At 44.1% G+C, this 20,501-nt stretch overlaps 2 protein-coding genes across 3 annotated transcripts in view; one reads left to right on the forward strand and one right to left on the reverse strand.

Annotated features, from left to right (window-relative positions):
* The window catches only part of Fam118b (family with sequence similarity 118, member B), a 50,669-nt gene extending 45,319 nt beyond the window's left edge, over nucleotides 1-5,350 (reverse strand). The window contains exon 1 of one of the 2 annotated variants that reach the window (XM_006242784.5): nucleotides 5,200-5,350. The gene's annotated coding sequence lies outside the window, so the exon portion shown is untranslated. Of the gene's footprint in view, nucleotides 1-4,511; nucleotides 4,648-5,199 lie in introns of those variants that run through there. The other variant, XM_039081400.2, reaches the window with a different exon arrangement.
* A 26-nt stretch (nucleotides 5,351-5,376) lies between these two features.
* Nucleotides 5,377-14,862, forward strand: Rpusd4 (RNA pseudouridine synthase D4). Its single transcript, NM_001025284.1, has 7 exons — nucleotides 5,377-5,572; nucleotides 5,939-6,104; nucleotides 8,068-8,269; nucleotides 10,645-10,738; nucleotides 10,817-10,961; nucleotides 12,362-12,459; nucleotides 13,963-14,862. Exons 1-7 carry the CDS (start codon nucleotides 5,384-5,386, stop codon nucleotides 14,200-14,202), a joined length of 1,134 nt encoding a protein of 377 aa, NP_001020455.1. The 5' UTR covers nucleotides 5,377-5,383; the 3' UTR covers nucleotides 14,203-14,862.
* Nucleotides 14,863-20,501: the final 5,639 nt, after the last annotated feature.

A 20,501-nucleotide genomic window follows, 5' to 3' on the forward strand; every position in this document is an offset into this window, starting at 1 on the left:
CCAACAGTTATAGTTTCAAACACACTAAAGTTACAGATGCAGCTTAATGGACAGAGGCATGTTTAGCTTGCATAAAGACCAAGTGATATAAAATACTCATTTGGGCATGATGGCTTACACCTGTACTGCTGGCACTGAGGAGGCTACGCCAGGAGAATCTTGCTTTTGAGAACAGCCTGAGCTATATGCAATGAAACCTTGTCTAATAACAACAACAGTGAAGAACAGCCTGGTCAAGAGAACCAACTCAAGTTTGAGGATAGCCTGTAACATGACTATGAGGTAAGCCATGGTGAACAGCAAGACCCTTATCTCAAAATTTCCCCCCTAAAAAGTATACAATTAAATTATATAAAAAAATGCACACACTGAAACCAGTTTGCTTGTCTCCAAATGGTTCTTGGCCACCTTGTACTCTAACATCTACAAGACTTACAGGCCAAAAGTCTCTCCGGGATCACCATTCTGTATTTTTTTTTTTTTTAAGGAAAAGTATGTTGTTTCCCTAATTAAAAGCGCATGAGCATAAGGCACTGGCTAGCATGCATAAATCCCTGGGTGTTATTCACACCATCAAAAGTGTATGTTAAGATATGCAGCTCTTTCTTGGATGCATCTAGTCTATTCAGCACTAAAAAGGACCAACATTTCCTGCTTGGCAACATTAACCACTTTTTTCTTTTTAAGTAGGCAATGGTATTGCTTTTGGTTGTGTTAAAAACAAGATCTTAGTTTTTACAAATGGATAACAAACTTTCAAACTATCTGTGGGATTTGAGCCATAACTATGGAGGTCGAGGGAAGGCATTGGGCATAGGTTTAGATAAGACTGGTCCTGTGTTGGTTAATTGTTGAAACTGGTTGATCTATAGACGGGAGTTTAGCACTTGCTCCCCTCCACACCTGTGGGTTTTTTGGTTTGATTTAGTTTTTGTTGTTGTTGTTGTTTTTGTTTTGGGGTGGTTTTTTTTTTTTTTTTTTTTTTGCTTGCGTATTTTTTTTTTTTTTTTTTTTTTTTTTGAGAGTATCTTACATAGCTTACTTAGGCTGGCCTTGTTTCCAGATGATCTTTGAGTATGGACAGACTGTGGACAGACTGAACTCCTAGGCTAGTAGCCTCGTGTGGTCCACCTCTAGCATTCTCTCCTGACATAGCTACTACCTCTATGCTTCAGGAAATGACAAAGTCCAGGAAGCTACACCTTCTGGATTATTGGTCAAACACTAGATAAAAGTATGAGGCAACAGAACAAAGGAATTTCTTGGAAGAGCTGGTCTGCGGCTGGGTGTGGCAGCAGGCCTGCAATCCTAGCACTCAGAAGACTGATTCAGATGACTAGGACTTCAAGGCTAGTCTGGTAAGTTCTCTGATTGCACGGACTTCGTAGTGGTAGGTAGCCTGTCTTTAAAAAAAAAAAGACAAAAGGTACTTTGAACAATAACTACTATCCACATCCACAACCTACCACCTTATAAAGTTATGGGACTCTCTAAAGATAGAAACAGGGTCCCACTATGCTGGCCTTGAGTTCACTATGTAGACCAACGTGGGGGGGGGGGGCTCAAACTCACAGAGATGCACCTGCTTCTGCCTCCCACGTGCTGGAATTAAAGGTGTGTGCCACCACACCTGGCCTAAGAAGTCTTTTTTGGGGGGGGGGGGAGGTGGTAATCACAGGAAGCACATGGAGGTCAGAAGGCAACTTTATGAAGTAGATTTTCCCCTTCCACCTGTATGGAGTTTGAAGGATCAAACACCTTTACATGCTGAGCTGCCCCAACAAGCCCCGCTTAGGAAACCTTAAGCATCCCTCTAATATCATTCATTAGGTAAAAGGTTAACTCCAACCACAAACATCAGCTCAGTAGAGTGAAATGGGGGAGGAGACACCAGGGAGGAACAAAATCTAGATTCTTTGTGTGGGTGCTAAATACATTCAAGGTAAGTCTGAAATAAACTTCATCCGTTAGGGTCAAAAGAGAGGTTCTGAAGTCTCTCTGAAAACCTTCAAAGGTATACTCAGAGTTGTATAAAAAAAGGTCAACTGTTAAATGACGAAAAACCAAAACCCAAGGTACCTGTCAAGTTCACAGTAACTTAATGGGGACTAGCCCGGTATCGCCTAGCTCCCAAGACCACACTTTCCAGGAAACTACCAGTGAGTTCTTGCTAATCACTTATCTCCCTAAAAAAATCATAAAACAATACCAAACACTTCCTGCTTGCTCTCAGGCAGATGGAATCCCTAGTTAACCTAAAACTGGCAAATCTTTGTTTCAGGAGCACAACTTAGCATTCTGCAACTAACTAGTCTTCCATGTATGGTGCTTAAGTTAAGGTATCTCATTAATCAGTTATTATCTATATTTATGAAATACTAATGCAGCTTTTGTGCTGTTCTATAGGATGGCGAACATCTTTTAAAAGTTTTGTTTAAAAAAATGTTTAAAAATTTTTATTACATTTATTTATCGTACGTGTACCTGCCTGCATGTGCCCAGTGTATACGAACACTGAGAGAAGACAACTGAAAAGATGTCAGTTTTCCTTCTGCGAGTGACTCAGTCTGTCAGGCTTGGTGGCAAGTACCTATACAACTGAGTCAACAATCAAGTTCTTTATGTAGTTATATAAATAAGCTATGTTTGAATAGATCTGTACTCTGTAAAAATGATGACCCAGTAACAATGTTTCCTTCTTTGGGCTGAAAAAAACCTTTTGAACAAGAGGTGTCTCTAATTAAAACGCCAACATGAAATTGGTGAGGTAGTAGAAAAGAGAATGTCTCAAACAGCTCTGGCTGAATGAGGAAGAGGAAGAGGGCCATACAGACTCGGAGGAAAGAAGGATGTAGGTGCATAAACTGTTTTGGTTTGCTTTGGTTTGACACAGAGTCTCTCTATGTAGCCCTGGCTGTACTGGAACTCGCTATGTAGACCTGGCTTAACTCATTCACAAAGATCCTCCTGCCTCTGTCCCTGAGGGCTGGGACTAAAGTGCCACACCAAGCCCTAACTCTATTTTAAATTGTGAAATGCCACGATTCATAGGAGAAGCATTAAGGAAATTGTAACTTTTGTAGAGATGAACAGCAAAACTGAAATCTTTACATTCTTCCCAGAAAATCTCAGAAAGAAAAACTTTTCTAAGTCTTCTCCTCTTGGTGACCGGTGTCTTTATTTTCAGACATTATAGAGTGTGCCTAAAACTAAGAACACATCTTTGTGTCACTAACAATGACATCTGAGTTGTGTCCTTGCTCTGTTTCCTGCCACCAAAAGTCAAGTCTGTAAAAAGGGTTAATACTTGAACAGTTCAGGAAAGGTAAAGGTATAAACCTTTTTTTCAGACATTCTTCCAAATCACAAAGGTCCTATACCTAGTATAGGAGTGTAGTTGATAAACTGATGTGATTTTTAAGTCCTGTCTTGGGAAAAGGGGTTTTCATGTGACTAACAAGTGATCGTCAACAGATTAGTCCTATTAGAACATGGAACTGGAGTTTATCAGAAAGGATAATTCTTTTAGAGTGGAGTTTCTCAACTTTTGTATAGATAGGTATTCTACTTGTGAATTTATTAGTGAGAGGGGACAGAGCCACTAGAAGAAGAAATAGTGTTTCCCAAACTGTTCCACTGGAACTCTATATCCAGATCACTTATAATACAGAAATACAGACAAGTCTTCCCATCATTCTGTCCCTTCATTCTTCAAAAAAAAAAAAAAAAACCTGACAGAAATATAACTATTCAAAATGCTCATAAACAGACTGGGCTTGGGGGTGTAGTCTTTAATCCTGGCACTAGGGAGGTAGAGACAGACAAAGCTCTATGAATTCCAGGCTAGCCTGGTCTACAATATGAGACCTTTCAGACAGACAGACGACAGACAGAAAACAAAAACCAAAAACAACAAAAGCCAAATCAACGTAACTCAGAAACACTGCAGCTTCATAAATATTTGTGAACTTACTAAATTAACAGGTTTGGGGATAAAATAAAAATAAAAGGCCTCAAGTAATTCACATCAACAGCAGCTGCCAATGGCATGCCTTGTCTGTTGTAATTGACAATTCACACGCCAAGGACAGCACTTAGCGGGGGAGTAAAGACCACGGAACAGGACATGACTTCACTAATGATCATCTACATTACAGAGGCCTAGTTGGTTTCCCGGATATACTTTCCTCTTTGATCTGTTCTGCTTTGAATTACCAGTCGGTTCTCTACAATACCACTTGCAAGGGACTTCTCAAGAAGTTTCAAAGACCCAACTATCACATGAAGTTTACATTCTTCGACTTCTAGTCTTCTGAGGCTATTCACCTGTTCAACTGTTTCATGCATAATGTGGTTTCCTTCTGCTAATCCTTTTTGGAGGGAGAAAGACCCAAGCCTAAAAATGCAATCCGGCTATCTCCAGGGAAGAGTCACTAGTGCTCATGATATCCCTTTAGCATCAGCTTCCCCCAACAAACGGCATGCGCATCCCAAGGTGTTTTCGAAATTACCATTCCAAAACAGCTGTTCATATTCCCAGCTGCCCTTTGGTGATAGGAGAGTCGTCGTTTGCAGTTCGGGAGTCTCTTGTATGAAAGGGAGAGAGAGGGTTCGACAGTTTCAAGCCATGGAAGGAAAAAACTAAAAGAGGCAAAAGGGAAAAGGTCTGGGCTCTTTACTTTCTTTGGGAAGAGTAGAGAAGGGAAGAAAGAGGAGACCCCAAGAAACGAACTCTAGAGGAAGGTCAGAATAAACCTGCAGCGCTCTCGAGGTAGGACATATGGGGTGGGGGTCCTCGATGAAGGAAAAGAACCGTCATCCTCGGAGAAGGACTGGTTACAAACAACGCGAAACAAAGGGGTTGGCAGTCGCAAAGCGGGAGGTTGGACTAAGACAGATCCGGGAATCTCCAGAGGGCGAGCGGCAAGAAAATGAGAAAGAACACGACACGTCCCTCTGAGGACCCGCCGAGGACGTGGTTGCTAAGAGGGACGAGACAGGTGCCGGTAAAGACTGAGGAGCAGCCAGCTTCACTTCTAAAGGACGCGGGGGTGGGGAAGTGTTTTTGAGTGGAGTCGTGCCCCGAAGCGAGGCACGCTTGCCAGGACAGTGCTCTCCAAGAATGCAGATCCGGGCCATGCGAAAACCGTTGGGGCACCGGCAATTCCCAGCCCTAGCCAGGCTTCCCCACACACTCACCGCGTCTGCTCCAAACGCCACCGCTCCAGCTGCAGCTACCGGCCGGCGCAGCCGCACTGAGCGCGCACCGCCCCACGTGACCCGCAGGCTATCTACCCACGTGATCAACAGAACCACCCATCTCCCTCCCTCCCCTCTCCTCTCTTTCCTTCGGCTGGCGCTGTCCCGCCCCGCCCTCCGCAAGATGGCCGCGCCCTTGTTGGGTTCCCCTGGTCTCCAGGTCCTGAGTATGAGTTCGCGTACCGGGAAATTGTTCACTCCCAGCTCCAGGTCGTTTTGTTCCAGAGCTACTTCCTCCAGGCCCCTGAATGCTCAGAGACTGGCGGAGAAGCTCCGAGCTCAGAAACAAGAGCAAAAGACGAAGGAAATGCGGGTGAGTCTGGAGAGACTCTGCTCCCAAGAGGCAGTGCTCTCGCGGCTTTCCCAGGTTTGGGGTTTGATAGGCAGGTCCTGTAACAGCAAGTAAATCAGTGTTGAGACTGTTCAGTGTGAAAGTTTGAATACCGCTGAGAGAAAAGGGCAGTACTGGTACAATGTCTTTGTGGGCACTTTTGCTACTGCCCGACACAGACCCAAACTCCGCGTGGGTATGCAGGTGAGACAGATGACTGTGTATGGTCCCAAAGGAAACGTGAGTCCAATTCTACAACACAGTCATTCCCCGCACTAAATCTCACTTAAGGCCGTTCCCAGCGCTCCAGTTCTTCTTTCAGCTTTTTCCACCCTTCTCTCTCCTTAGGTGCCCACCAACCCCGTTCAGCGGCGGGTGCAGGAGCTAGTGAGATTCACACAGCAGCTACAGCGTGTTCACCCCAATGTGCTTGCTAAGGAACTGAGCCGAAGGATTCTCCACCAGGACAAAGACCTTGTGGTCATTAATAAACCCTATGGTCTCCCTGTCCATGGTAAGAACCATGTGGGCAAAGGAGAGGAAATTGCTGCTGCCTCCTTTTCCATCCAGGATCACCTCTGAAGCCTTATTTATGAGACACTCTTGAATTCAAGCTAATTAAACCTTATTATTCCCATGTATGTGACTACTAGTAACACAAACCAGTGCCTAGTTTCCACATCCAAATATCGGACAGTGAGCTGTATGCAGCCTCCCACAGGGATTGGTGCAGAGAAATACCAAAAGTTGTTTGCTAGCAGTCTAACGGTTATTTTCCATCAAAATGAAAAAAAGAAAGAGCGAGCGAGCTGGGAGCCAGTGTACAACTGTCATCCCAGGTCTAGGGGAGGATCCGGTGTTCTGATCAGTCTCAGCAACAGCAAAACCTCATTTCAGAATGAGAGAGGTAGAGGAACAAGAACAAACAAAACTGGGAAAGAGGAAATAATACACAGGGCTGGGGCAATGGAATGGTGTGTATTTGTGTGTTACACTCTACCTAACATGGCACCCCAGAGTGGCTGGAACTTAATAAATGTCCTGATGTACTGATGGGGGACAGCTGAAGCGAGTCAGAGTTGATAGGGAAAAATACTTTCGTTAGAGATTTGCAGGAGGAAAGTAAATATTTTAGCAAAAATAATTTTTTTTTTTTTAGTTGGAATAAATCACTCCTTTGGTGGCAGTTACTCTTGGATTTCCTAACGGGTTCTTGCCTTGCTATTCTCTGCTTAGGTTTTGAGTTGTTGAGGTTAATTTGTTTTAGATATTTATATTTTATAGGTAGCAAAGCTAGAAAGGACAGGCAGTGAGTACAGATAGTAAAACTCAGGGATGTCTGATCTTAGCTCGCCATCTTTTTTTATTTTATGTTTTGTTTTGTTTTGTTTTGTTTTGTTTTGTTTTGTTTTGTTTTGTTTTGAGACAGGGTCTTTGTGTAGCCCTGGCTGTCCTGTACCGAGCTCTGTAGGCTTTGAACTTTCAGAGATCCCCCTGTCTTTCCCTTCCAAGTTGTAGGATCAAAGGCATGGACCACCATCACCCAGCTAGAGCCCATCTTCTTAGCCTGTCTTTAATGGAAGGCTTCGGTGGAGAACAGTCCCACAGTATCTGAAGAGAAAGCCACCATGTTTCACAGATTTATTACCTGAGAGCCCTTGGGGTGCTCGTTAAAATACAAGTTCTGAATTTGTAGTCTGGAAATGGTTGGCTTGCATTTCATTTTATAGCTGAGATCTCTGGGCCTATTAATATTAGTAGTCCTCACCATGTGTTCATAGCACAATTCTAGGAAATGAAGACAATTGTTTATTCTGTCAAGATTAAAAGATGATTTTTTTTATTTTTATTGGTTATTTTATTTATTTGCATTTCAAATGTTATCCTCCTTCCTGCTTTCACCTCCATAAACCCTCTATCCCACACCCTCCCCCAGCTCCCCCCCCCACCCACTCCCGCCTCGTTACCTTATTATTCCACTATGGTGGGGCATCAAGCCTTCACAGGACCAAAGGCCTCCCCTCTCATTGATGTCAGATAAGACCATCCTCTGCTACTTATACAGCTGGAGCCATGGGTCGCTCCATGTGTATTCTCTGATTTGTGGTTTAGTTCCTGGGCGCTCTGGGGAGTCTGGTTGGTTGATATTATTGTTCCTTCTTTGGGGTTGCAAACCCCTTCAGTTCCTTCAGTCCTTCCCCTAACTCCTCCATTGGGGTCCCCATGTTCAATCCTGTGGTTAGCTGCAAGCATCCTCATCTGTATCACTAAGGCAGAGCCTCTCAGGAGACAGCTATATCAGGCTCCTGTCAGCAAGGACTTCTTGGCATCAACAATAGTGACTGGGTTTGGTGGCTGCATATGGGATGGATCCCCAAGTGGGGCCGCCTCTGGATGGCCTGAAAGATGATGATTATCTCAAGCCTGAGAGATTGTTCTCTCAAGAGTACTCCTGCCTCTGACTCTTCCCTTCATAGGTGGCCCTGGAGTCCAGCTCTGCATCAGTGATGTTCTGCCCATCTTGGCAAAGATGCTTCATGGCCACAAGGCAGAACCTTTGCATCTGTGCCACCGTCTGGACAAAGAGACCACAGGTGTAATGGTTTTGGCTTGGGAGAAGGACATGGCACATCAAGTCCAGGAGCTGTTTAGAACCCGCCAGGTGGAAAAGAAGTACTGGTATGAGGCCCGTATTGTCAGTAGGGGTGGAATGAAGACAGGCATCTCTTTTATCTGTCCACCATCCGTCAGAACTGTTAATAGAAGGCACTTCTACGAGATAGCTTGGTACTTCAAATGTTGAGTGATAAAATAGTGGTTATGTGCACACACACACACACACACACGCACGCGCACTCGCAAGTGTGTGTGTGTGTGTGTGTGTGTGTGTGTGTGTGTGTGTGTGTACATGTGGAAGTCAGGGTTCTTTCTTCTGTCACTCCCTATTTTGGTTTATTGAGATAGGGTGTCTCACTGATCCTGAAACTCACTGATGAACTAGCTAGCCTCTAGGATCGGCTAATCTCCATCCCCTTGAGCACTGGGGTTGCAGGTGTGAACTGTTGTATACTGGCTTTACATGGATGCTAGGATTCCAACCAAGCCCATCACCATGCATGTGCACCAAGCACTTTACCCACTGAGCCATCTCCTCAACCCCTTTTGTTTGATTGGTTGTTCAGTTATTTGGTTGGTTTTGATAAAAAGTCCTACTTCATAACTTTGGTTGGCCCAGAACTTGCTTCATAGACCAGGATAGATTCGAACTCCCAGAGCTATTCCTGCCTCTGCCTCCTCCCCAGTGCTGGGTAGAAAGGCCTGCATCACTGTACCCAGTACTGTTTTTTAAACATTTATTTATTTGTGTTTCTCTGTCCATCTGTCTGTCTGTCCATCTGTCATACTTGGGTACATGCTTGCCAATACACATGTAGTCTGTTCTCTCTTTCCATTATGTAGGTTCCAGGGATCAAACTGAGATTTTCAGGTTTAGCAGCAAGTATTTTTACCCGCTGAGCCATCTCAATAGCTACTGACTTGTTTTTTTGAGACAGGTTTCATGTAGCCCAGGCTGACCTTGAACTTTGACCTGAACTTGAACTTTGATCTTCCTAGTGCTCAAATCACAGGTGTACATCACCATACCCTGTTCTAAAGCAGTTTTTTAGAGTATATTCCTTTAAAAAAAAGACTTGCAGATTTGAATGGTATGCATATTAAAAAATTTCTTTTAGTATTCTTTTGAAATTTATTTTTATATCATGGGTATGTGGGGTTTTGATCTTTGCACCACATGCTTGCCAGAAGAAGGCATTGGGTCCCTGGCACTGGACTTACAGATGGTTGCGAGCTGCCCTATGAGTGCTGGGCATTGAAAGCCTCTCAAAGTGAAGTCAGTGCTCTTACCCTCTGAGCTGTCTCTCCAGCCTCATGTTTTTTGTCGTCCCCCCCCCCCCCCCCCCCCGAGCTGGGGACCGAACCCAGGGCCTTGCGCTTCCTAGGCAAGTGCTCTACCACTGAGCTAAATCCCCAACCCCTCCAGCCTCATGTTTAAAATCGTTCTTCAAAAACGTTGTGTCAGTTTCCCCTCACCAGCAGTGGTGAGTACACACTCCCCCTATGACAGTCAAAGCATTTTTTTAAAGCCACTTAGATAGGGTTTTTGTGTTTATTTTCTGTTTGAATTTCCCTTTCTGAGAAGAGATTATTTCTCCTTGGATATTTTCCTATTGGATTATGATTTAACATTTGATTTATAGTAGTATTCTATGCTTTGAGTGTCATCATTTTTGTTTCAGAAATTGCACATAAACTTTGTAATCAAGGGAGCCCTTTAAAAATTGATAATGGCATCTGGAGAGATGTGCAGGGGTTAAGACCACTAGCTGCCCTTTCAGATATTCTGAGTGTGTATCCAACATCCATAGTTGACAGCTCAAGGCCATGGGGAACTCCAGCTTCCAGGGATCCATTACCCACCTCTGGCCTCTGTGAGTACCTGCACTCCTATGATAGATACAGATATACCTATACGGAAATAAAAATAATACTTTTTTTGGAGAACTTATGTGTCTATGACCCATCCACTGTGGTTCTCATTCATATCTGATATCTGTCAGTTTAGCACTGTGTCTTTTAAAGTTTTCAAGGTTTATGTAGAGCTAGGGTACCTAACATGCCTGAGACCCTGAGTTTGATCCGCATATGAAAGTATAGCAAGTTCCATAAATAACTGGAACACACAATGAAATTTAAGAGCTACTGGAGTAATGGCAGGGGTGTGGGGGGTCCCCACATGATTTTCACGATAAAGTGCCTAGCCTGAGAGCTAGAGCTTAGACTTCTAAGCTGAAGTCATACATACTTATGTATGATACATACATACAGAGAAATTACAGCCATAATTCAGTGACCTGTTCTAAATCTCTTCCACATAGACAGGAAGCTGAAAAGTGCAGTAAAGATAGTCCATTGAGAAAGGTCCTAAGCCCACAGCCCCCAGCAGCCCTACCTGGCTTTTGTGACTAAAGCAGCAATCTGTGTGTCACCCTCAGGGCCATCACTGTGCGTGTTCCCTTGCCCTCGGCAGGAGTTGTGGATATCCCCATCATGGAGAAGGAAGTGGCTGGGCAGCAGCAACACCACAAGGTGAGTTCACTGCCTCCTCAGGCATGAATGGGTTTCTGCCCTTTCTTGGGAATCATATCTTGGTCTGTTTGGCTTCAGATGACGCTACGTCCAAGTTACCGCATGGACAATGGGAAAATGGTAAAGGTACGGGCCAGCCGGGATGCACACGTCGCGGTAACTCAGTACCAGGTGCTGAGCAGCACCCCGTCCTCCGCCCTTGTGGAGCTGCAGCCTGTCACTGGTAAGAACCACCATGCTGCGTCTGGGGCCTTGTGCTGGATCCTTCCCTATTCTGAGCTTCCCTGTTCTGAGGCTGTTGTGTGTAGGCTGTGGGTATGGTTGACTTGTGTGACCCTGTGTTTCTCGTGCAGATCTGAAACTAGAGTTTCTGTGGGGATGATGGTGGGAAGTAGGAGAATATTTTGTATCTTACACTGGCCTGAAACCGTGATCCTCCTGCCTCAGCCTCACAAGTCCTGGAATTATAGGAAGCTCTGCCAAGCTTCAAGAGAACACAATTTGAATAGCTTTATTTAAAAACCTATGAAGCATTTCTTAAATTAAAAAAAAAAAAAGGCCATTTGATCCAGCAATTCTATTCCTGGGTATATAAGGGCAGATATTTCATCCCCGTGTTCTTAGTAGTAGCCCAGGATGGGACGAATGGAGAATTAATATAGACTTAGAAGAATTATGAAATTTTGACATATGCTACATGGATGAACCTTGAAAACATTATGCTAAATGAATTAAGCTAGACATAGAAGCCAGATTCTGTATGATTGCTCTCACACGATGTACTTAGAGTAGCAGATTTATAGAGAAAATAGAATGATGGTGAGCCAGAGGGGAGAAACAGGTAGCCATTGTTTTAGCTCATGGTTTTAGTTTGGGAAGATAGGAAATTTCTAATGATAGATAATGTTGGTGGTTGCCAAACAAGGCCCCTGGTTCAATCCTGAGCACTGGAAAAAAAAAGAAAAAGAAAAAGAAAAAAGGAAGAAATGTGCAAAAACAATAGTGGAGTTATCACAGAGAAAGGAGCCTCAGTTGTGGAAATGCCTCCATGAGACACAGCTGTAAGGCATTTTCCCAACTAGTGATTGAGGAGGGAGGGCCCAGACCATTGTGGGTGGTGCCGTCCCTGGGCTGGTCCTGGGTTCTATAAGAGAGCAGGCTGAGCAAGCCAGGGGAAGCAAGCCAGTAAGTAACGTCTCTCCATGGCCTCTGCATCAGCTCCTGCTTCCTGACCTGCTTGAGTTCCAGTCCTGACTTCCTTTGGTGATGAACAGCAATGTGGAAGTGTAAGCTGAATAAACCCTTTCCCCGCCAACTTGCTTCTTGGTCAGGTTTGTGCAGGAATAGAAACCCTGACTGAGACAAATAGTTTACAACTATATAGTAAAATTATTAAAAAGTTGGGGGAGTAGTAGACAGTAAGGTCATGATAATAGCTGTCCAGAGTACGTATGTTTATTCCCTAAACTTGCTGGTACTTCACAGCTTATCATTTCCTCCATAATTCCTTATTGTAATTGGTGCTGCTAGTGATTTACTATGATTTGAAGCAGATGTTAGTAGTAGCTTCGTGTCTCTTGCTCCTCACAGATGTTCTCTCCTTACTCTCCTTTTTCTCCTAAGGAATAAAACATCAGCTCCGAGTTCACCTGGCCTTTGGGTTGGATTGCCCAATCCTCGGTGATCACAAATACTCAGACTGGAATAGGTTGGCCCCTCAGGTAATACTGGTTGTATTAGCTTTCTGATACTGTGGTAAAACACCATGACCAAGGCAATTTATACACTAAAGAGTTGATTTTGGCATCTTAGTCCCAAAGGTTCTAAGATGGTACCTCATGGTAGGGAAACATGGCATCAAGTAGCCAGCATGGTGGACGGAGCTCGTGTCTCAAATGCAAGCACGAGGCAGAAAGAGAGCAAACTGAGAGTAAGGCAAAGCCTTGAGCTCCCAAAGCCTGTCCCCAGTGACACACTTCCTCTAGCACAGCGGTTCTCAACCTGTGGATCATCACAACCATCAGAAAACACATTATTTCTGAAGGTCTTAGGAACCGAGATATCACTCAGTAGCAATTACAGTATGAAACAGCAACAAAAATAATTTTATAGTCGGGGTCACCACAACATGGGGAACTGTGTTAAAGGTTCCAGCATTAGGAAGGGTCCTAGCACCTCTCCAAATGACAGCACCAAATTATGTACCAAATGTTCAAAGCCCAAGACTGTGGGCAGACATTTCTCTTTCCAACCACCAGTGGTTTAACTCACTGTCCTATTTAACAAAATAAGAGAGGGAACTCCCCCAACCCTTGGTTTTTATGGTTGTTTTGAAGAAAATATTTATTGAGATAATAAACAAATGAATGGCCTTTCCCTCAGTGTACAATCTTAAGCCCCCTTGGTCTTTTTGAGACAGGGTCTCATCGTATAGACCTGATAGGCCTTGAACTCCCACAGATTCATCTACCTCCACCTCCCAGGTGCTGGGATTAAAGGAATGGGCTACCATATGCAGCAAGAACTTCTTTCTTTCCTCTGTTTTGAAGCAACATTGGAACTTATTAACAAATGTTTTACTGTAGACATAAACAGGGACATCAAGAGAGAGGGAGAGATAAGCACATTTAGGAGGAGGACAGCCCTTAGAGTAATTGAGGGCTCTCAAGAAGTGTTACATTTAATTGTCTTAACAATAGCAATAAGTGTGATCTTTGGATGCTTCTGAAATGTTTATTCAAAGCATTTAGAAAATTAAAAAAAAAACAAACACATGTTTTGGTAAATTTACTTTCTATTCTTTTCTTTTGTTAAAGCCCTCAAGTAAGTCATGACAAAGAAATACTGTATCAAGACATGGGAACATACTTCCAACTTTTAAATGTGTCAGAGTAGTTACTGCCTTCAGAGAACCAGGGAATATGTTGTCAGAACCATAGATATTGTTGGGAACCTGTAGTAAGGTAAAAGCTACCTTTCATGCTCTCTAAAGGACCATGGTGGAATTTTCTTATTAGTTGATATTAGCACCTATTCCTTAAAAGGCCAGAAAACTCATCAATAAAAGTTTCTCTGGTATGGTTGAATTTTTCTTACCTAGGTTCTATTCTAAGCCCTTTCTAGCAGGGTAGCCATTACTGGGTGTTTCAGGGGTTAGTGTTTTGCTAGTTACAGACAGGCAGTTGTTGTATATGCTCATAAGGCCTTGACTTTGCTCTATGTAGAAACTTTCTGCTGGCACACTGAAGAAGCTGGGGCTACAACAGTCAAAGGCCCGCTACATCCCTCTTCATCTGCATGCCAGGCAGCTCATCCTGCCTGCTCTGGGCTCCAGGACAGAGGAACTCCTCCTGGCCTGCAAGCTTCCTCACTTCTTTGCACGTTCCCTGCGTCGTCTGGGTTTAGATATGCCAAATGAGGATCAAAGCAGAAGCCATGAGGCCAGGCATGTGGAAGCACGGTGAAGACTGTTGGGCAGTTTGGCCCCAGAGCTCTGCTGTATTTATTTCATGGATTCTGCTAACTTCTCACTTAGAACAGATGACAAGAGCCGGGTGGGGTAAGTTGGAAAAACTTGGCCACTTCAGGACTGTAATGGAGAACGAAGTCTTATTTATGGCAGTCGGGCTGTAATGTGGGAAAGCCTGCTGGAGTCTCCTCCATAGGTCACTTTGTCAAGATGGAGGAGAGCCTAGGAGGCAGCAGACTGAACCAGTAAAGGAGAACCAAAGGATGGATCTGCTTAGGACTTGTCTTCATCCAACAGGAAGGAAAGCTGAGCTATCAGGAGTGCTCCGTTGGAAAGATGTCTTGGATAAACATGCATCGAGGGCCCAGGGGTTTTGTCCACTAGAGTGTGGGTGCTGTACTGCCCCAGCAGTGAGCCTGTGAAAGGGTTGTTGGGGTGAGGTAAGTGACAGGCAGCTAACATAAGTGAGTGAAGCTGGCAGGGTGGAAGGCAGCGGACAACAGACCAAACTCAAGCTGTCTAAGGGTTATTAGCACCAGTTGATTGTTGCCCTGTGGGCAAGTTTACTATTTTCTTTTAGAGAACCAGGAAATCCAGATATTTCTGCGAAATCTCCCAATCTATTGCTATCTAAATAAAAACATTTTGAAATATATGTTTTTAATTTTTTTTTTTTTTGAGATTCTACTTACATCATTCCCTTTTCCCTCCAGACCCTCCCATTTACTCTGCCCTTCCTCCCAGTCCTTAATATTTATGGCCTCTTTTTCTTTAATTGGTTTGTCTGTGTGTCTATGTCTGTTTTTCTGTGTGCATTCCTAAATGCATAAATGCAGCCTGCTAAGTCTGTTACTTGTATATATGTTCTCAGGGCTGACCGTTTGGTATCGGATAACCAGCTGACATGTTCTTTCCTCCCCCTCTCAGAATTGTTTAGTTGCCTGTTGTTCTCTGGGTTGGGTTAAGGCCTCATGAGCTTCCTCCCTTCCACATTAGCCTGTCCGTTGGTGTCATCCTTGTTCAGGTCATACTTGGCAGCCATGGTGGTAAGGCTTCGTGGCTGTAGCTTCTGACATTTCTAAGAGACATGATCTCACAGCAAACTCCCTGGCCCTCTTGTCTTTACAGTCTTTCCTCCCCATGTTCTACAGTGGTCCCTGAACCTTAAGAATAGGCATTGTATTGTAACATGTATCAGCTGGGACCTGGCTTCACAACTCTACTTTTGGTCAGTCATGGTTTTCTGTGATGACCTTCATCTGTTGGAAAGAGAAGGTTCCTTGATGAGGGGTGAGAAGACTTATCTGTGGATATAAAGACAAAGATTTGAAATATAGCAGGGTTGTATACTGGTTCAGTAAAGTGGCCAAACAGCAAGCTCAAGACACTCAGGAAGGCTGGGAAAAGACACAGGTGCTTGCTGTATAAATCTGAGGCCCTGAGTTTGATCCCCAGTGCCCATTTAAGTGCCGGGCACAGTAGTAACACACAGTGTTGAGGCAGAGACAAGGATCCCTGGGGCTTGTTGGCCAGGCAGTCCAGTCAAATTGTGAAGTTCAGATTCAGTGAGACCCAATCTAAAAATACAGAGCTTGATTAAGAAAGACCATGTCATCCTCTGGCCTTCACATCCACATGGACCCACATGTACACATGCATAGACATGCCCATGTACTTACACACACACTTAGGCAGCTAAGCACATATTTGTAGGTTGAATTTGGTCTTTAGATTACTAGTTTGAATGTGTTTAAATGAGTGATTTAGATGTTTAGCGAGAGACTTCTTGAAAGTTGTGTTTGACATTTCTGCTGTATGCAATGCTTGGCTTTTCTAGGGATGGCTTTGGGTAATTCATAACTGGGATGATACCAGTGCTGCCATTTAATAAGACCTTGATTTGGAAACAGGTCCTTGTTTCTCAGGAAGGAGATGGCCAAGCAGTGGAAATAGGCCTCCCTGTCTTGATGCACCTAGCTCTTATCATGGTCTTTATAAGCAATCTTTTACACAGATACAACTCATAGTTTGGGCTGAGCTGAAGAAAGTTGGAGTGACAGCACAACTGGGAAAGGCTTCAGGGAAGCTTCCATATGCTCTCTACATGGAGGAGCTTCCCTATGCTCTACATGGAGGGACTTCCCTGTGCTCTACATGGAGGGGCTTCCATATGCTCTACATGGAGGGACTTCCCTGTGCTCTACATGGAGCTTCCATATGCTCTACATGGAGGGACTTCCCTGTGCTCTACATGGAGGAGCTTCCCTATGCTCTACATGGAGGAGCTTCCATATGCTCTACATGGAGGAGCCCCATCTTAGCTGTGGTTTCTTTGTCTATGTTTTTAATGAACCTATGTTTAGGAAATTCCTAGAAGTGAACCATTAAGTTTTATGCTATGCTCCATTCTGAAGAGTGTGATAGAATCTTTTGCCATCCTATTTAAGCCACCTGGGCTGTAGATGTGCCCTTGCCCTGCACATTCTCGTTGCTCATAATACCACTCTTCAGAAGTTGCCTTAGTTACTTAGTAGCTGTGTTATCAGATCAGTTGTCTGACTATCACAGAGTTTGTTCCAGAAACATTTTTTTTTCTCCATCTTTATTAAATTGGGTATTTCTTATTTACATTTCAACTGTTATTCCCTTTCCCAGTTTCCAGGCCAACATCTCCCTAGCCTCTCCCCCTCCCCTTCTATATGGGTGTTCCCCTCCCCATCCTCCCCCCATTGCCACCCTCCCCCCAACAATCACGTTCACTGGGGGTTTAGTCTTGGCAGGACCAAGGGCTTCCCCTTCCACTGGTGCTCTTACTAGGCTATTCATTGCTACCTATGAGGTTGGAGCCCAGGGTCAGTCCATGTATAGTCTTTAGGTAGTGGCTTAGTCCCTGGAAGCTCTGGTTGCTTGGCATTGTTGTTCATATGGGGTCTGGAGCCCCTTCAAGCTCTTCCAGTTCTTTCTCTGATTCCTTCAACGGGGGTCCCGTTCTCAGTTCAGTGGTTTGCTGCTGGCATTCACCTATTTATTTGCTGTATTCTGGCTATGTCTCTCAGGAGAGATTACATCCGGTTCCTGTCAGCCTGCACTTCTTTGCTTCATCCATCTCATCTAGTTTGGTGGCTGTATATGTATGGGCCACATGTGGGGCAGGCTCTGAATGGGTGTTCCTTCTGCCTCTGTTCTAAACTTTGCCTCCCTATTCCCTACCAAGGGTATTCTTGCAGAAACATTTTTTTTAAAAAAAAACACACTTATGATAATATTGCTATAATTGGTTGTTTTAACCTAAAGAATTCTGAAGCTGGGCATGGTGATACACACTTTTTTAAAAAAACATTTATTTATTTATTATGTATACATCATACAGCTTTCTGCCTGCATGTTTGCAACTACAGGCCAGAAGAAGGCACCAGACCTGATTATATTTGGTAGTGAGCCACCATGTGGTTGCTGGGAATTGAACTCAGGACCTCTGGAAGAGCAGACAGTGCTCTTAACCTCTGAGCCATCTCTCCAGCCCTGATACACACTTTTAATCCCAACACTCAGGAGGCAGAGGCAGGCAGACAGATCTCTGTGAGTTTGAGGCCAATCTGGTCTACCAAATGAGCTCCAGGACAGCCAAGACTACGTAGAGAGATCCTATCTGAAAAACAAAACAAAACACCAACCAAACAGAAACTACCACCACCACAACAAAACCAACAGAGTGTGGTGTGGGTGTGGGTTTGGTTAAGGGTGCATGCACATGTGTGCCATACCACGTGTATTATTTGAGCTCAGAGGACAACTTGGGTGAGTCCATTCCCTCCTTTCACCATTTGGGATCTGGGGGTTGAACTTGGGTTGTCAGGCTTGGTGTAAAGCACCCTTACCTGCTGATCCATCTCTGGCCTCAATATCCGCTTGTGATCATCCTCTGAGTCTTGGAATATATATCTTAAGAACAAAGGCATTCTGGATTGAAAATGCCACTTTCCAACCCCCTTCCCTGTTTTCTTGCTATTACTCTGCACAATGAATGTAATAGCCCACCCAGGTGAGGTGACTATATCAGATTATATAAAGTTTATTTATTTGGAGGTAGTTTTTCCTGCGTTTAGTATGCCATGTTTCTCAAGATAAAGGGATAAGAATGTGACACTTAGGAATTATTGGTTGACTGGCTTGAGGAATCAGTTCAACAGGAATGTCCTTAAAAATGGGGACTTAGAGAGAAGTAAAAGTTCATTGGAAAGTGTGGAAGGAAAAAAGAATGAAATAGGGCACACGAGAAAAACCACTGGATGTGTGTCCTCATATACCCTTCTGGGTGTCTTCTTGATGGAAACTTCATTCTCTCATGGCAAACTGAATGTTCAGTAGGCTGAGAGTACCCAGAGTGTACAGTTCTCAAGAACTTTCTCAAGAAACAGGAGAATGTGCTTAGCTCCCTGATGTTCAGAGGGAGATCATTTCCTAGGCTGGCACAACCTCAGAGCTGGCTTGAGAACTTGCTGCATTGGCTATCCTGCTCTGTGTCATTACAAACTCACCATGAAGGCCACACTGCGATTCTCTGATAGCTTTCAAATTTTAGTTTCTAATTTCTGATACGGGAGTCTCACGGCACTCAATTGGGAAAACGCCTCCATAAGATCCAGCTATAAGGTATTTTCTTAATTAGTGAGTGATGGGGGGGAGCTCAGCCCGTTGTGGGGGAGTCACCCCTGGGTTGGTGGTCTGAGGTTCTAGAAGAAAGCAGGCTGGGAAGCCATGGAGAGCAACCCAGTAAGGCAGCGTTCCTCCATGGCCTCTGCATCAACTTCTGACTCCGGGATCCTGTTCTGTTTGAGTTCCTGTGCTGACTTCCTTCAATAACAAACAGTGCATGGAAATGTAAGCCGAACAAACCCTTTTCTCCCCTAGCTTGCAGGCAGCTGGAGCAGGAAGCTCAGAAATCACATCTTTAACCATAAGCAGGAAGCAGAGAAAGGAACTGAAAGTGGGTTGAGACTATGGGCACTGAAAACCTGCTCATGGTGATGTGCTTTCCTACAGCAGAGCCATACCATCTCCCCAAACAGAGCCATCAACCGGGAGACAAGTGTTCAGATCCCCAAGCTATCCTACCCGGGACATTTCTCACTCAGAACACCACAGGGCTTTAATATATGAATTTGGAGGCAGAGAGCATGATTCTGTTGTACATTAAGAGTTACTCTTTTGGGCTGGAGAGACGACTCAGCGGTTAAGAGCATTGACTGCTCTTCTAGAGGTCATGAGTTCAATTCCCAGCAACCACATGGTGGCTCACAACCATCTGTAATGGGATCCGATGCCCTCTTCTGGTGTGGCTGAAGACAATGATGTACTCGCATACATAAAGTAAATAAATATTTTAAAAAGTTACTCTTTTATTTTAAAAAAATATTTAAATATCTAAAAAGTAGTCTTCACTCAGAGCATGTCTTAGTCTGCTTTTTGTGGTTATGATAAACACCATGACCAAAAGCAACAATTTGGGGAGGAAAGGGTTTATTTCATCTTATAGCTTACGGTGTATCATTGAGGAAAACTAAGGCAGGAACCTGGAGGCAGAAATTGAAGCAGAGAAACGATTCTTACAAGATTCCTTTCCATGGCTTGGTTCAGCTTGCTTACTTATGCAATCCAGGATCACTTGCCCAGGGGTAACAGCTTGCTTACAGAGGGCTGAGTCTTCCCACATCAATTATTATTCAGATTTGCTTTTAGTGGTTGTAAAAATCACTAAGTTTGGTGGTCACGTAGTTGAGCAATATGATGTCGGTCTGGAGTTAGTTTTGACATAGATGCCACCTTGATGCGGGTTATGACAATGGTTACCTAAGTTACCTTTCAGAGAGTTGAAGGCTTTCCTGCTGACAGGACAGCAATACCCATTGAGACACGTGTCTATGGATAGCTACGATGATTAAAGGCTTGCATCTCTTTCTTCATAGTAAATCTGCTTGCTTTTGGGGCCAGCTGTCTGCTCAGCACAGCGTGCAGACATGTTGGTCATTTAAGGAAGTGTTTGTCCAGAACTGGGAGTCCTAAACTTTTCTCTTTCCTGTCTTGAAAGGGCAGGAAGTTTTGGTTCCTAAGGCCAGTGGGTTACTTCTATCCTACCCAAAACAATAGTCGCTAAAATGTTCTCAGCATTTGTGAAGGCAGTACATAGTTATGAAGGCACATAGCTTGTGGCTACATGCAAAGCAACTGTCAGGATAGCCCCACCGGAGATCACGGAGTGGCAACTAGAAGTTTCTCAACCTAAGCCCCAGTCCT

The sequence above is a fragment of the Rattus norvegicus genome, chromosome 8, assembly GCF_036323735.1.
Source record: "Rattus norvegicus strain BN/NHsdMcwi chromosome 8, GRCr8, whole genome shotgun sequence".
Taxonomy (NCBI): Eukaryota; Metazoa; Chordata; class Mammalia; order Rodentia; family Muridae; genus Rattus; species Rattus norvegicus.

Excerpts from the sequence above, each read along its gene's own strand:
- Rpusd4 (NM_001025284.1), top strand. The coding sequence starts at position 5,384 with ATGGCCGCGCCCTTGTTGGGTTCCCCTGGTCTCCAGGTCCTGAGTATG. Across the intron at positions 10,962-12,361 it reads GGAGCTGCAGCCTGTCACTG|GAATAAAACATCAGCTCCGA; the intron begins GTAAGAACCACC and ends TTTTCTCCTAAG. Across the intron at positions 12,460-13,962 it reads GGAATAGGTTGGCCCCTCAG|AAACTTTCTGCTGGCACACT; the intron begins GTAATACTGGTT and ends TGCTCTATGTAG.